The sequence below is a fragment of the Corylus avellana genome, chromosome 7 (assembly GCF_965113065.1).
Source record: "Corylus avellana chromosome 7, dhCorAvel1.hap1.2, whole genome shotgun sequence".
Taxonomy (NCBI): Eukaryota; Viridiplantae; Streptophyta; class Magnoliopsida; order Fagales; family Betulaceae; genus Corylus; species Corylus avellana.
In genome coordinates, this window is record NC_142496.1 from 22,033,949 (window position 1) to 22,051,308 (window position 17,360).

At 40.2% G+C, this 17,360-nt stretch overlaps 1 protein-coding gene across 1 annotated transcript; it reads left to right on the forward strand.

The window, feature by feature from the left end:
• Positions 1–3,504: 3,504 nt before the first annotated feature.
• LOC132184659 (uncharacterized) lies at positions 3,505–9,493 on the forward strand. The gene is made up of 2 exons (XM_059598375.2): positions 3,505–3,881; positions 8,791–9,493. The coding sequence occupies exons 1-2, from the start codon at positions 3,705–3,707 to the stop codon at positions 9,154–9,156; spliced, it is 543 nt and encodes a 180-aa protein (XP_059454358.1). The 5' UTR covers positions 3,505–3,704; the 3' UTR covers positions 9,157–9,493.
• The last annotated feature ends 7,867 nt before the right edge of the window (positions 9,494–17,360 follow it).

Consider the following 17,360-nt stretch of genomic DNA (forward strand, 5'->3'; position numbering starts at 1 on the left):
GAGTGGTAGTGATTCGGTATGTTGCGCCTTATAACAGTTTGCTAATGAAGATGCATTGTTTCTTTCAGATTAAAGAAAGCGAACTGCTTTAGGCTTCATTTGTTTTGACGTAAAATGTTTTTTTTAAAAAAATATTTTTCATATTTTTTGATGTTTGGTACGATCGAAAATTATGATCAAATCGAAAACATTTTTCGGTTAACCAGATTTTTTTTTAGTTTATGTAAAATGGTTACTTTTTTTAAAACATCAATTATTTTTTTGAATTTTAGCTTTTCTATCTTGTATGTACTCTCTTGCAATTCATTATCAGTTGTCGTATGGGTTTGCCACAAAACCTCCTCCAGCCGCCATAATTCTCCGTTGACCACTAGTCGTCGCCATTAGAGTTTGTAGAAATCCTTTGCCAGTATTCACCAAAAGTTACCACTGTTTTTGGCCGCCGTCGGAGGTCGCCAACCATTGTCTATTGTTGGTGACTTTCTGTACGAGCTAAATGTTGAAGTTGAAAATATTTAGGAAACTTCACTTAAGCCCCATGAACTCTCATTTCTTTTGCAATCACCTCCTTAAAGTATAAAAACTCTTGAAATCCTAACGAAATGACGACATTGCAAACTTTTTTAAGTTGGATATACTAAATTGAGAGTTTTTGAACTTTTAGGGGTTGATTGCAAAAGTAATAAAAGTTTAGAACGATTAAGTTAAATTTCTCCAAATATTTTTCAATAGAAACATTTCACGTCAAAACAAGAATAGCTTTAAATGCAATTTGAATGTTTTGGGCCAGAGTAATGCTAAAAAGAAGACTCTTGTCCTTCCAAATGGAGTAATTCTTTAAGTCACTCATGTGTTCCTTTTGTGTCACTCTAAGAATGAGGTGGCTTTTAAAATCACAATTTGATCAAAATTCAATAATAATCGATTACAAGGCTAATGGTTATTTTAAAAGATATATCATTATTTGAGTGACACAAGATGGACACAAGAGTGACTTTTAGCATTACTCTTGCAAATGTGATATAACTTTTAAAATCACTAATATATGAAAATTTAATAATGATCATCTCGAATTTTAAAAACCGCAATTGCCCTGCTTAGGCAGTTAGCCATTATTTGTATAATCGGCGGTTAGCGATTATTTAAACTAATAATCATTTGGTTTATAACTACTATTTATATATGGGCTTTCGAGCCTATTAGAAAAGATATTAGGGTTTGAGTCATTAGGGTTTCAAGGGTAGTTTGGTCTTTGTGTCAATAGGGTTTAGCCTATATATTTGGTTGTCCGTATTAAGTTTAATAAGCCGAATAATAGAATAGCCTCTACCTTTTGTGTCTAAACCGCTCATACAAACTTTAACATAGTATCAGAGCCTTAGGGTTTGAATCCTTTGGAGTAGTGTTTTTCCGCTATATTTGTGGTGGTGGTATTGTTGTTGTTGTTGTTTTTTTTTTTTTGGTGGCTGCACCGCCCATGTGGGCATGGTAGTACCTTCGAAGAGCACTCTAGAGCAGTTTTTTTTTTTTTTTTTTTTTTTTTTTTTTTCTTTCTTTCTTTCTTTCATGGTGACCGGAACACTCTTCCGATGAGAAAAAAAAAAAAGATTTTGGTTGTGTTTTGATGTTCTGTGATGTTGGCCGGCCTGTTCTGTGGTTGCCGATGTTGTCTATAGTGGTTGGTGTATGGTGGCTGGGAAAGTTGCAGCGGCCATCGATAAAATAAAAAATAAAAAAAATTCGGCAATTTGATGTTTTTTGTTGTTGAAACGTTACTGTGTGGCCCTTGTTTGATTCTGTTGTTGCCTTTTTTGGTGTGGTTGGCTTGTTCTATCTTCTCCGGCCAGTTCCGGCAAGCTCCAGCAAAGTTTTTTCCAATAGCTATTTTCCAACGAATCTTGTTGGTTAATCATGTGAAAATTTTGTTATTTGTTATTTGTTGGTGATTGATGTATTCGACTGGCCTTGGATTCTCCTGCGAGAATCGATCAAGTGATCGTTGCATCTGATCGGCCTTGGTGTTTTACGGCGAGAACCAATCCCAAGATCGATGTATTCGACCGGCCTTGGATTCTCCGGCGAGAACCGATCAAATAGTTGTTCAAGTTTTCGACGAGTTTTTCGGCTGGCGTTGAAGTTTTATTTAATTATCTTATTGTTTGTATTGTGAACTTCAAGCTGTTTCAGCTTTAGGGGGAGTGTTGGTGTTGGTGTATGTTTTTCTAGTTGTTGTTTTATGTTTTTCTAGTTGTTTTTTTTTTTTTATTTACTTGTATCTTCCAAACTGGATTCATATGATGTATATGCTCCAGTTTAAGAGGGAGTGTTAGAAGAGATATTAGGGTTTGGGTCATTAGGATTTTAAGGATAGTTTGGTCTTTGTGTCAGTAGGGTTTAGCCTATATATTTAGTTGTTTGTATTAAATTTAATAAGCCGAATAATATAATGGTCTCCACTTTTTATGTCTAGACTGCTCATACAAACTTTAATAGAGCTTTTGGACATTTTTTGGGCTTAATTTAAATAATTTTGGGTCAAAGTATTCCTCAAAAGAACATGATGTGTTTTGAGCTAGGCTATGTTCACAATACTGTGAACAAGCCAACGACTCATTTACACATACTCAGTTACTCACCCAAATCCACTAATCCATATACAAATTAAAATGAAAAGAACATACAATCAGAAAAATTAAATAAAGCCAAAAGCCAAAAGCCAAAATAATAATAATAAAAAAAAAAACCCACCGAAATCCAAATAAAAACCCCAAAGCCAAAAAAACACCAAAATTTCAAATTCAAAACATCGAAAAATATAAAGTCAGTTCGACACATTCAAAAGTGGAGGAAATATATGATCATTTGAAATTCGAGTTAGGATGGTCTTCATTTCATTTGAAGTGAAGAATATTCAATTAGTTATAGTGTATGAATATTTTTGTCTCCTCAAAAAGTGAAAAGACAAAAATACCCCTTCACTATAACTAAGTGGATATTATTTAGTTTATTTGAACTGTAGATGATCTTATTCCTTCAAATTCAATTGTAATTTTAAATGCCCCATTACATTTATGATAACTCTAGAAAGACTAGAGTCCTTATATCTTTACTCATATATATATATATATATATATATATATATATATATATATATATATATATATAAAAGGAGGACTAGAGTCCTCACAAATGTGACATGACTGTTAAAATCACAATTGAATTTGAGATGCATATTTTTGAATTTTAATTTAATAGTTATTTTAAATGACACATCACATTTGAAATGACTATAATCCTCCTTATATCTTTACTCACATTTAGAAGACTATAGTCCTTTTTATATTTTTAGCGGTTTTTCTGATTGTTTATTTTTAAAACAGCTAGCCACCTCGGACGAGGTGGTTAGTAATTTTTTTTATTACTGTTTACCAAAGTGGTTAGTGGCTAATTATAACCGCCCCATTTGTCGATGGCCTAGACTCTCTTTGGGCCAATAGTCCAAAAGCCTGGTCTATCACCTTTGGAAACCCAATTCTGTCGCGGAGTAAAGGCCAGAAGAAAAATGGAAAAGAGAAGCTTGCACTGCAGAAATTGCTAGAATCATCTAGCGAGCTAAATTAAACAACTTCCACAAAAGACAGAAACCCAAATCCCTGTGTGATCCTCGGAGATATATCCGTGTAAAAATCTTCAGAAACCTAGTAATGTGTGAAATGCCCTGCGCCATGGACCGCGCGGACACGGAGATGATGGAGACCGAGACCAGCGACCCGCAGCAGGAGCTGGACTCGAACACCGGCCAAAACGACGTCGTCAGAGACTTGCTCACGTTGGCTCGCCAATTCATCGAGCAAGGAAAGCCTTCCCAGGCTCTCCAAGCGGTAACCATTCCAAACATTCTGTTTCCCTTTCTTTTGATTTTTGTGTCTGTGATTGATATTTCGAAGACGTTTTGAGGTGTAAAATAGATGCATCACAGAATCTTTATCTCTTGTATCTACATTATTAGAATTCACTCCTATAATACTCAGTGGTAGGGCTACAGTATCAGTCGTTGGGTGACCATGTGTCAGTGGAGTATTTGAATGCAATTCTTTGTGTAACGATCCCAGATGCTTGAAAATTTTCAACTTTATCAGTAATTTAGGTTCTATGATGTTGCGGCAATCTTAGATGGTTGCCAAGGTAAAGTTTCATTGCCAGCACTTTCAAAAAGCCTCTACACTAAGATGGTGCTCCTATCTTTTACTCCTTATGCTTCCTTTTTCATTAAGTTGTGGGTTCAACTATTTTTGTCCCTTGAAAGATATCTTGGGATTTTTTTTTTAATAATCAATAATAATAATTTTATTGAAAAAGAAGTATACAAGAGAGCAACTACCTTAAAGGCTACTAAAATCTTAAAAAAAAAAAAAAAAAAAAAATTCAATCTACCAAATTATCTGAGTTAAAATTAGGATCATATACAATAACTCAATCCAAAAGAGATCTTAGAAAGGAGGATTTTTGAAAAAGTACATTGGACTCGCTTTCTTCAAAGAGACGTGGATTCCTTTCTCTTCAAATGCTCTACATTAAGAGAGCATAAGTAACTTTCCAGATGCCTTTTTGGGGTGTCCCCGCCCTTGAAATTTCTAGCAATGAAGAAGCTCTAGGATGTTACTAGACATGACCCAAGAAACCCCGAAAATGCTAAAAACCAAGTGCCAGAGATCAACAACATACTCGCACTGGATGGGAAGATGATTAATAGTTTCCTCATTTTTTTAATAAAGGCAACACCAGTTAGCTAGATGGAAACCCTGCCTTCTAAGGTTATCCACTATAAGGATTCTACCCATTGCTGCTGTCTATAAGAAGAAAGCATGCATGGAGGGGTCATAACCTTCCAAATACTTTTCCAAGGGAATGAACTATACTCACCTGACTGTAACATATTATAATAGCTCTTCACTGTAAAGCCGTCCGTAGCTGCTAGATGGAATCCACAACATACTATCCACTTCTCCTGGATGAGTTTTCAAGGAGTATGATAGATTGAGAAAGGAGTTAAGAGATTCTAGCTCCCAATCATGGGCTGCCCTAATGAAGATTGGATTCCAATGGATTGGGGAACTGGAGAGGTCCAAGTAGTCTGACACTAAAGCCTCCACACTTTCACCTCTTGTGATCAAGTTGGTTACACTTTGGGACTCAAACAAATGGAACATAAACATGTGATGCGCAATTGCTGGTTAGAACCCAAAAAGCGACGTGAAATGACTATGAACATCCCTTTTTTCTTCTTGAAGTCTGCTAGGAAACTGGAGAGGAAACTTTACAGAGTTACATCTGCTTGAAAGATCATTCCCTTATTTTGGGTGTGGGCTCAAAAAAGCGCTTGTGTGTGTCCACAGTTTCCAGATCGAACAGTCTCTCTGTTGTAGGTGTATGATGACACTAGAAGGTTGTTGATGGTCATGTACGGCAAGATCACTGGGATCTGTTTGTTGATCTTGTTGTACCCTGACTTACACTTCAAAAAAAGAAAGGAAAATTAAGGCTAAGATGGGCGGGTAGCGGATTTTTTATGAACCAGCAAAGGAAATTACACTGGCCTGGTTAGGGTAAGAGGGCCTAAATCGAATTAATTAAATTCACCAAGTTTGGAGATCAATTATGGAGCCGATCTTGGACCTCGGTCCATAATTAGAAAAGAAAAATGTTATGGGTTTACTGATTGTATTTTTCGGCTCATTCAGGAGGAGTTTTAAAATTGTTCGAAAATGGGCTTGAAAATTGGTGTTAAATTGGATTTTATTGTTCTAAATAATTTCATCCTATTAAAACCAGATTTTTAAATTGGACTAAATGGACTTGAGGTTGGATGAAATGGCTTGGAGTGGGCCTTGGAAAAGCCCACCCGAGGTCTGGCCCATTTAAGGTTTACAAAAAAAAAAAAAAATGCATGACACCAGGCCATGCCATGCCATCCCCTTAGCTAAGGGAGATGGCATAAATTTTTTGATCATTGAGCTTTCATGCATGGTGGTAAAAAAAAAACAAAAACTTGACCAAGGCTATAACCTTAGTCAAGTTAACTGGATGTATTCAAGTTCAAAATGAAGACAATGTCTTCATTTTGTACAAGCCACACTTTTGGCCAGCAAGAGAGAGAAAGGAAGAAAGAAGGAAGAAAAGGGAGTAAAGTAAAGGAAACGTGCTGTTCGGCTAAGGAGGAAGAAGAAAAAGGAAGAGAGCTAGAGAAGGATAGAAAGACACCAAGGAATGATTTGTCCAGCTGGAGAAAATAGGTCTAAACACCTTCCTTTTTCAGCCTTTAAGTTCAAATCGTGTTTGGATGATGAGAAAAGGGTGGCTGATTGGTTGAAACAAACATGAAAGGTGATTATGTTTTGTGTTTCAAGCAAAATGCATAATGTTTTGGTATACTATGAACATGCATGGTAGATTGAAGAAGGTTTAGCATGTTGTGTAGCATATGTTGACTTCCTAAGGAGAAGTGCATGATTAGGTGATGTGGTTAAAAAACAAAACCAACCACAACGTAGATATGACTAATGCTTTTTCCTGGGTCTTTTCATAAATGGTGTGAATCCAAGCCCAAGAGAAATAAATTACTATAGTTTTCATGTGTTAATAACTTGTTATGTTATGATAACTGCCACGAGGGAAAATGGCCAATTTTAGATGGCTAGTTGCTATGAAACGAAACGACTGAGTTTCACATGGCATTTACCATGAACTGGTTTTACCATGTTTTTAATGAAGGAATAACTTTTGCACGGGTTCTAGGTTGTGGGTACACAAAGTGGTCCTACCTTGGAGAGGCTCCTCGTCATCAAAAGTAAAAATAAAAATGAAAGAATAACTTGAAAAGTCAAGTTTGATAAAAGATTGTGATTGAGAAATATGCATGAAAAAAAAAAACATCCGTAAATTGTTATGCCGATGAGCCATGTTCTACAAAGAAATGAAATGAGTTATGTTATATGAAAGGTGCATGGGTAATATTTCTTCTATGAGCTCAACTCCGCAGAAACCATGGAGTGGCATAAATGTTATCAGTACCGGATGTAAAAGGAATGAGGTATAGCTGGGGCAACCACACTAAAAGATGTTTGAGAAGGTGTGTGCTATCACCAAGTGGTCTTCTTTTGAGTATGCAGCCATGGTTAAGGACTTTTGAGAAGCCATGGTCGATCAGGGAAGTTCCCACTTCACAGACAGCTTCCTTGTGGCTACAAGTTAAGCTTAAAGAGGTCCTCAAGGACGCTTCAGCCGCAGATTATACAGAGGTTAATAACATGAGTATAACCAAGGGGGAGAGTTGCAAAACAATATGATAGTTTATGATTTTTGGAAGCTAGAAAAAGAAAATATATGATTTTCCAATTAAATGAATTTTTTGAGAGAAAGGATATATATGCTTTACAAAGCCTATAAAATAAAGTTAGAATTTCGAATTTTTTTTTTAAAAAATTTCTTTTGTTAAGAAATGGGTTTGAGTTTTTGTTCATGTTATACAATTTCAAAGGGAAAGGGTCTCACTTCACACATTGTTTTAGACCTTACTTATTGAGTCGTGGACTTATCCTTCTACTTGTAAATTTTATTTTATAGAGGATTCTGAGAAGGATGCCGATCAGTGGGCCTAGAAGGTGGTACCAATGTCTAAGGGTCATCTTGAAGGTGTTTCATTTAGTGCGAATTGACATAAGTTATGTTATTTAGTTCAGTTCATGTTGTGAGGACCTTTTATGGTTTACTTTATGCAGACTTTGGTGGCTTTTTCTTTCCTTGTTTTATGGTGTAAAATTAGTGCTCTAATGCTTCCATTGCCCTTGCTATGTAAAATTCCGTTGTGCAAAGACAGGGAGACGCGGTCTATCTCCCCCCTGCCCCCCAAAAGTAGGCAGGGAGGTGGGGGAGTGACAGAGCTCTCTCCAACTGCTTGAGGAAAATCATGGATCACTTAAGGCGACAGAATTGAACCTAGAAAGTCACGCTGCAAGATTTTAATAGTTGAAGTCACCAGGAGTTGAGGACTTTTGGCACCATATCAAAGTGGTTATGCGCTAGATTTATGAGCAACTTTCTTAGGCTTATTCTTTTGATGATGGATTAATTTAGGCTTCTTTTTTTTTTTTTTTCTTTTTTTTTCCTGTCTTATCTAATCAATTCTATTTGGTTCATGGGAATTTTATGGGTTTTGTTTGGGTTGTAATCACTCACTGTGGGGGGTGGTAGTAATTTTAATTTTACATTTTTTTTAATAAATTTCTGCAATTTTCCTCACAAGTTGATTTTTTTGCCTACTAAAAATAATGATAAGTGATAACGGGGTGGTGGATGATGATAGAGAGGAAAGAGTAGATTCTAAGTTTTACGATGAAATGATGGTGCATTTCTTTAATTTTGGTTTTCTTTTTTGTTGTTGTTGTTTTCACATGTTGATTGAAACTTGAACAAGTACTTAGATTCTTTTGCTGTCATATGTTCTCTTGCGTGCTCTTTCCTTTTCTTTTCTTTCTTTTCTTTTTCCTTGCCTTTTGGGCTTGCTCTTGTTAGTATTTTATTGCTGTCATTTATTCATGTCTAAGTTTTACGCTTGCTGTTCCTTGTTTATTTATTTAGTTTTATGTATCAGAAATTTTGATCATGGAAAGTTATGGAATAAAAGGTAGTAGATGGAAGTACATTTATGGCGACCATAATAATGATAACATTAGCAATAAATGGCCTAAGAGAATATTCAGTATCTAGGTACTTATCTAAAGTTTGAAACAGGTTGTAGTGGCAATGAGAAGAGAAGGTGGGGATGAGGCTGTACTTCAGTCCCTGAATCGGGCTCGTGAGCTTTACAGAAGCAAGCTTCAAGAAAATGCTGCTGCTGATCAGCTGGCTAGTTTGTTTGCTGAGTGCGCAATTGCTGAAGCCCATCCTTTAAAAACTAAACCATCACCAAGTAACGAGGGTAGCTCGTCAATTTCACCGGATGCTCAAGGGACTTCTATACTGGCAGAAAGTGGCAGGATGCAAGTAGTGCTGGATGCATTCTCAGATGGGAGCAGCTTCATTTGCTTACAGTGTGGGGGCCTTGTTAGTAACCATCGGAAAGACGAGCACTACGCATACTGGTGTTGCCAAATCTGATGCCGAGGTACGTGCAACGGGTAGTTTGCTCTCACTTGATGTGATGCTGCTCTATATGCATGGTGACCATACCAATGTCCTACTGATTTTATACTAGACATTGTATTTTGCTCTTCTAATGGTCACATATGCATGCAATCGACACAGTATGGTATGTAGAGGAGGTCATACTATAAAATTTGTTGCCTTGTAAGAGTGGTCTAGAATCATCTTGTAATCCTCTTAGTCATTGAATTGTGTCATTATAAACAAAATTTTCAAAGGTGATATTTCAAGCTGATGTATGTAATATGTATTTTAACATTTGAGTGGAAATGATGCGAGTTAGAAGTAAAGAATATGAGGGACAAGGAGTCTCATCTCTCGGTTTATGTTGAATATAAAGAAAAAGGCCATAGTTGAGTATCACTCTCTTCCACCACAGCCTGAGTACAGGCGCGTGGGTGGCGCGTGTGATCTGTTAGGGTGTCCAGATTGTTTAGTTATTTGTTTGGTGGTATGGCTGATGCGAGAAGGTGGTCTGTGGAGTCCAAGAAGTTTGAGCTGCTGATAAAAAGTACAGGGGTGAGGATATTTGAAAGGAGCAGCAGATTGCAAAAATCCATTTTTTTGAAAAAGGATGAGGTGCTGTGGTTGGTGCGCATTGTGGAAGACTTGGTGGCAGGGGAAACGTCTGAGGTTTTTTGGGACCAATCCAGAGCAGGGTTTCCACGGATTATAGCGCAGAAGTGTGCCAACAGGAATGGGCGTTTTCTGACGGTAGAAGAGTTTGAGGGTAGGCAGAGAACTGGTTCGATTATTGTTCCAGAAGGACGAGTTGGACAAGGTTGGGAACGTTTCATCTCAGAGGTGCGTTTGGCTAAGTCATCCCTGTGCGAGGTCAGGGAGGTAAGGGTAGAAAAGAAGAAGTTTGAGGGGGCGGGAAGAAGGAGTTTTGCAGAAGTTTTGGGATCGTCACTGAAACCAGCAGATGATTGTTTTGTTGATTATTCCAAGCCGATTGCCAGGGTACCCATATGGTTGAAGGAGGCCGCTGCAGTGAAGGATAAGCAAATCCATGCTCTCACGGAGAAGGAGATGGGCTCGCACAAGGCAAGCATTAAGGCAAAGATTGGCGGGGGTGGTGTGGAGGGTCCAAAGAAGAACCAACTTTCTGACGAGATGGGATTGGGCAACATGAAGGTAGGGGAGTCATGGGATGCTCGCAATTGGGCTCCGTTAAGCAGGTTACCGCCTCCGGTGAGTAGTTTGAATTCCTCGGCAAAGCTGACAATATCGGAAATTGGAGCTGATCACGTGAAGGGATGGGAGGGGGTAGGTAGGCTCGATGTGCAGAACTGGTGTCGTGTGAAAAATGAACTAATTAATGCGAAGGAGTCGTTGAGTAGGCTGAGGGGAGAGATTGACGTGGGTCTAGAAAGGATGGAAACTGTTATTAAATATCTGGGAGAGAAGAATGATTATTCATGGGCTGGAGGGGAGTGTGTTTGTGGTCTGGCTGGAGGGTTTTCATCCAAGCAAGGGGAGGCCCAGCCCAAGAAGATGAACATGGAGGGTGATAATCTGGAGGGGAAGGAAATGTCTAAGAGGGGAGACCAACGGCCCACAAAGAGGTTTAAGGGGAAAAAGAAAGTGGTGGCTGTGTATAGGCGTCGGAAGGTGGGCCTGGGTCTGGGTCAGACCGGCCCAAGCTCGTCCGGCCTTAACTGGGTTAGACCCACGGGATCCGATTACCCATCGAATGGTTCGCCGGAGGGTTGGCGTAGGTGCCCGGCAGGTGATCCAGGTGCGTCGACGTCGGCGACAGTAGTGGAGCGCACAGAGGAGATCTCGCCGGTTGTAGTGGAAGTTATTACTGACGGACCCGGAGTGCCTTCCGGTGGGGAGGAAACGTCGATTCAGCCCGGAAGTAGCTGTAGCACTCTGGAGGACGTGACAGACAAAGCCGGAGAGGCCGGAGGGAAGACTAACTCGTGTCAGACAACGCCGAAGAGGCCTCTAGTGGTGGTCGCTGGGGCCATAGAACTGGTCGGCGATAAACCCAGTGCTCCGGCGGTCGAGATTAAGGACAGGGGGAGGTCTTTGCCAGTCCAGACTTCGCCGGAGGTAAAGTCCTTGAGTGCCGCTGGTGAGTCTCTTGAGTGGGCTGAGTCCGAGGAGGTGTATGGAGATGGAGGCTCGCCGGGGAAGGTGGTTCTGGGTAGCGGGGACGATGCCTTGTACCAGAGGCTGCCGGTGATGCCAGATATAGTAAATGAGGGTATTCTGGTGCCCTGGTCAGCCGGCGAAGTGACACAAGTTGACAGTCAGGCTAGTGAGGGTCTGGGTCAGATGCAAGAACAAGGGGATAAGGGCGGGTTGAATGTTTTCTGTTCCTTTTGGGATGGTGATCATTCTAATCTAGGATTCAGGTGCTCAGGTGTGACTGAGTCTCGAGGGGCTGGTCAGCTGGTAGCTATGAGTTCTGGAGGGGAAGGCAGTGTTGAAGCTAGGAGAATGGAAGGTGGGAAGGCAGGGGAGGGTGAAACAGAGAGGCTTTCGCCTTTGAACAGTTATGATCCTAATTCAGGGGGTGAGGCAGGGCACTCAGATTGGGTTATTCAGTGTGCAAATGAGATTTATCCGATATTGGGAATTTCGTTCGTGGGCCATAAGATGCAGCTGTTAGCTTTGCTAAATTCCCTGGAAGAGGAGCGCCGCAATAATGGAATGGTAACTAATGCAAGTAGTGGCACTAAGGGGAAAAGGGAGATGAAGAATTTGGAGTGCTCGGTGAATTATGATGCTAGAAGTGGGAGCTCGACTAGGGGTAACAGGAAGGAGAGGGGGAATATCGGCGTTTAATGAAGATAAGTATACTTTCTTGGAACGTAAGAGGGTTGAACAAGAGGGACAAGCGATTGAGGGTGAGTAATTTGCTTAGGGATTGGAATGCAGATGTTGTGTGCCTTCAAGAAACCAAGATACGGAGTATGTCTAGAAACATTGTTCGCAGTTTATGGAGGCGAAATCATGTGGATTGGTGTTGCTTGGATTCGAGAGGAGCCTCGGGTGGAATTTTAATCATGTGGGATACTAGGGTGGTGGAGAAGATCGATGTCTGTATAGGGGAGTTTACCATGGCTGTGTCTTTTAAGAATGTGGTAGATCTCTCGGTGTGGGCATTCGCAGGAGTGTATGGTCCAAATCTTGATAGGGATAGAAGGTTACTTTGGGACGAGTTGGCTGGTGTTCTTAGTTGGTGGAACTTGCCATGGTGTGTAGGGGGAGATTTCAATGTTACTCGTTTCCCTAGTGAAAGATCAGGAGGAGCTAGTCTGGATTCTGCTATGATGAGCTTCTCTGATTTTATTTCTGAACAAGGGCTTATGGACTTGCCTCTTGTAGGGGGTGCGTGCACTTGGTCAGTTTCTCAAGATCCTCCTCTATGGTCTAGGATCGATCGGTTTCTTGTTTCTCCAGAATTGGAAGCTCGGTTTCCTGGGGTGAGGCAGAAGAGGCTTCCTCGTCTTTGCTCGGATCACTTTCCGATCATTCTTGAGTTGGGAGAGGTCTCCAAGGGGAAAAGGCCGTTCAGGTTTGAGAATATGTGGCTTAAGGCGGATGGGTTTGTTGATCTAGTGAAACAATGGTGGGATTCTTATGAGTTCCAAGGCACGCCGAGCTTTGTTTTCGCTTGCAAGCTCAAGGCCCTGAAGTTGAACCTGAAGACATGGAATGAGGAAGTGTTTGGTAACATTGAGAGGAATAAGAGGGTGCTTCTTGAAGATCTTCGGGTGTTTGATGAGCACGAAGAAAGTAGGGCTTTGAATGAGGAGGAGCTAGCGAGGAAGGCCGAGGTTGTGAGAGAATTAGAGAAGTGTACTCTTATGGAGGAGATTAGTTGGAGACAAAAATCTAGAGTGTGTTGGTTGAAGGAAGGGGACAAGTGCACCAAATTCTTTCATTCCATTGCCAACTCTAATAGAAGATTTAATTCGATAGAGACGTTGATGATTGGGGATAACATGTGCTCGAATAAGGATGAGATTAGTGAGCATATTGTCGATTTCTATCAAAAGCTTTTTACCGAGCAACACAATGGGAGGCCCTTGGTCGATGGTATCTCTTTGGACTCCATTTCGGAGGAAGAGGCTAGCTGGTTGGAAAGAGTCTTTGAAGAGGAAGAGGTTAAAAAGGTCGTGTTTAAGATGAATGGCAATAAGGCGTCGGGCCCCGATGGGTTTTCTTTGGCTTTCTTCCAAGTTTGTTGGGATGTGGTGAGGGAGGATATTATGAGGGTGTTTAGTGCTTTCCATGAGGGAGGGATGTTTGTAAAGAGCCTCAACGCTTCTTTCATTTCGCTTATTCCGAAGATTCCTGGTGCCACCAATCTCAAAGATTTCCGCCCGATTAGCCTTGTGGGAGGTATGTATAAAATTATTGCCAAGGTTTTAGCAAACAGATTGAAGGTTGTGTTGGATAAGATCATTTCCAAGTCGCAAAATGCCTTTATCAAAGGTAGACAGATTCTAGATCCCATATTGATTGCTAATGAATGCCTTGGAAGTAGGCTGAGATCTGGGGAGCCAGGGGTCATTTGCAAAATGGACTTGGAAAAAGCTTATGATAATGTGAATTGGGGCTTCTTGTTGTATGTGCTAAGGAGATGTGGTTTTGGAGGGGTTTGGTGTTCTTGGATTCAACATTGCATTTCCACGGTGCGGTTTTCGATTCTGGTAAATGGGTCTCCCGAAGGTTTTTTTAGCAGCTCCAAGGGTTTGAGACAAGGGGATCCTCTCTCTCCTTTGTTGTTTGTGTTTGTGATGGAGATATTGAGTAGGATGATTTCGGCAGCGGTTCAGAGGGGGCTGTTAGAAGGCTTCAAAATCAGCAACACTACAGTCTCTCACCTTTTATTTGCCGATGACACCTTGATTTTCTGCAATGCCAGGCCTGCCCAGTTACGTTACCTGCGGTGTTTGTTTCTGTGGTTTGAAGCTGTTTCAGGGTTGAAGGTTAATTTGGCTAAAACGATGCTTATTCCGGTGGGGAATGTGGAGCACGTGGATATGCTAGCCGGTATCCTAGGGTGTGAGGCGGTTACCTTGCCAGTGAAGTATCTTGGTCTCCCATTGGGAGGCTCTTATAAGTCCAAGCATATTTGGGATGAAGTTATTGAAAAGATTGAACACCGGTTAGCCAGTTGGAAAAGGTTGTATTTATCGAAAGGGGGCAGGGTCACCCTTATCAAGAGTACCCTTGCTAATATGCCCACTTATTTTTTGTCTCTTTTCCATATTCCGGCGAGTGTTGCGAGGCGCATTGAGAAGCTTCAACGCAATTTTCTATGGGGAGGGATAGGAGAAGAGTTTAAATACCACTTGGTGAAGTGGGCGCAGATCTGCACTCCGATCAAGGAAGGAGGGTTGGGTATTAGGAATCTAATGATCTTCAACCGCGCTCTTTTAGGGAAGTGGTTGTGGCGTTATGGGTCGGAAAGAGATGCTTGGTGGAGAGTTGTGGTAGATGCGAAGTATGGAAGTTTATGGGGAGGGTGGTGTTCTGCTGAGCCTGGAGGGACGTGTGGGGTGGGGTTATGGAAGAATATTAGGAAAGGGTGGGATACTTTCAAAGGCTTTACGAGATTTGAAGTGGGGGATGGGACCAGGATTAGCTTTTGGCATGATTGGTGGTGTGGAGATTCTGCTCTCAAGATAGCCTTCCCAATCCTTTTTAGTATTGCTTGTGCGAAGGATGCCTCAGTTGCGGATAACGTGGAGATGTTGGGTGGGTCCATTCAGTGGAATGTGAGTTTTTCCAGAGAGGCTCATGATTGGGAGGTGGAGGCCTTTGCCTCCTTTTTCCAGGTGTTACATTCTACTAGAGTAAGAAGAGGGTCGGAAGATAAGTTATGGTGGAACTCTTCCAAAAGAGGATCATTCAAGGTCAAGTATCTCTTTTTCTCTTTGGCTTGTTCGGAAGGGAGGAGGTTTCCTTGGAAGAGGGTGTGGCGGACTCAGGCTCCCCCTAGGGCAGCGTTCTTTGTGTGGTTGGCAGCGTGGGGGAAAATTCTGACATTAGATAATCTCAGAAAGCGTAATGTGATTGTGGTGAACAGATGTTGGATGTGCAAGAAAAGTGAAGAGACGGTGGATCATCTTCTTCTTCATTGTGAGGTGGCGTCTGCTCTGTGGAGTGCCTTTTTTGGCCGTTTTGGGTTATCATGGGTGATGCCTAGACGGGTTTTCGAGTTGCTAGCATGTTGGTGGTCTGCAGGAAGGGGGGGGAGTGCTGCAGTCTGGAAGATGGTGCCTATTTGCTTTTTTTGGTGTATATGGAGAGAGAGAAATAATAGGTGTTTCGAGGATGTGGAGAGGTCTATTGAGGACACTTTAGCCTATTGTTTCCATACTCTTTATCTTTGGACTGTAGCTTATGTTTCTCCGGTTCCGCTTAGCTTTGTTGATTTCCTTGTACGCTTTTCCCCTTCTAGTTAGGTGTTCCTAGTTGTATACTTCTAGTGTACTTTGGGGCGCCCTACGCTTTTAATAATATCAGTACTTACCTATCAAAAAAAAAAAACATTTGAGGTTTTGGGCAATGGTGCCCTTTAGCATTTCAAGTGTTCTACTTGCGCCTGTTTTTGTCCTGGTGATGCCATTCATATTCCAATTATCAAGTACACATGATAGCTGCTTCAAACTAAATATCGCAAAATAATCCATTTTCTCCTCTTCTGCCTCGTGCATCCAGTGCATCTGGTTCAGTTATGAAGAGATAATTTCATGCAGCTGATTATTTGTAATGTGTATGCGGTCGAGTGATATCTACCATTTCGACTTTGGTAGTTTGACGTATCATAGTGTCACGTTTGGCAGTTCATGAAGGCTCAAGTATATTTTTCCTTAAAATAGTTAATAAGTTACAGTTCTATCATATAAAATGTCAAATTTTATCACTGATCGTGATCTCAATTTTACAAATTGAAAGGAATTTGGTGATTTAGATATTTTATACATGAGTTACACTCGATGCACACAAATCACATACAATATAACGTGAGGACATTAATTTATCTTTTATGAATTATAACTGCTCAATTATCATGATTCTCTAAATAAAATAATTTTATTTAAATAATATCATCAAGTTCAAAATTGGGTTTTAGGGCACGACCTTGACGAGAAAAATTACAAATTGCTCCAATCCTATAAGATATTCGCCTTCTTGGAATATCAGAAAAATTTACCATAATGCCAACAATATTGCACGCCAACTTAGCTTGATGACACTATCAGCGGTGATGGTTCAGTGGTTTCAAGTTAATCTTAATAAATACTAAGACATAAGTTTGACTCTCGCAATGAAAATCCTCATATCTCATTAGTGTAAATCGACTTGATTTTCTTTTTGCTTTTTGGCTTGGCAATAGAAGGGAAATAACTTTTGATCTCAGTCTCAATGAAGTGAGACGTAAGGATGAGATTGATTGTATAATTGAATGCAATTCAATGTATTGGAGAAGTGAAATTATTATAAGACTAGTGCTGTATTCCATATTTAAAAAAAAAAAAAATCAAAAGTTGGTTGGGACTGCTACGTAGCATTGTGAGGTAAAAATATAGTTTCTAGCATTATTATCTCACAATATTGACGTGTCAGTCTCAATCAACCTTTATTTTTTATTTTTTTTTAATGATTGATTCAAAGATTGGTTAAAATTGACATATCAGTATTATGAGATAGCTGTGAGATAAAAATATAATTTTTAATATTTTTCTTTTCACAATATTAATTTCACAGTTCTAATTTACCCTCATATCAGTCCAAATAACCAAGTCTTTTTCTGCGTAGGAAAATGACAATTACTTTATTATTATTTTTTTCTCGGTGAACCGCAAAAGATGAAGTGTACGCAGAGTAAAAAAGGGATAAATTGTGGATAGCAATGAAGGGTCCCTAATCAGTAATCCCTATCATCTTCACCTAAATACAAAAATAATTGGACAAGCATGCGCCATTTGGTGGGCCTTCTCTAAAGCTTAAGCTTTTAAAAAGCAAGCGTTACCTGCAAATTATTTGTCACCGGTTTGGCGAAGCAGTTTGGGCACTGCAAGTGTAAAAGGGATTTTTGAGAAGAAACAACGAGGGTTGCTTATCAAAGCAGCAGCTATAAAGCCTATTAACCTACACCTTAAGAAAACTGAAGCCATTGGCCTTTT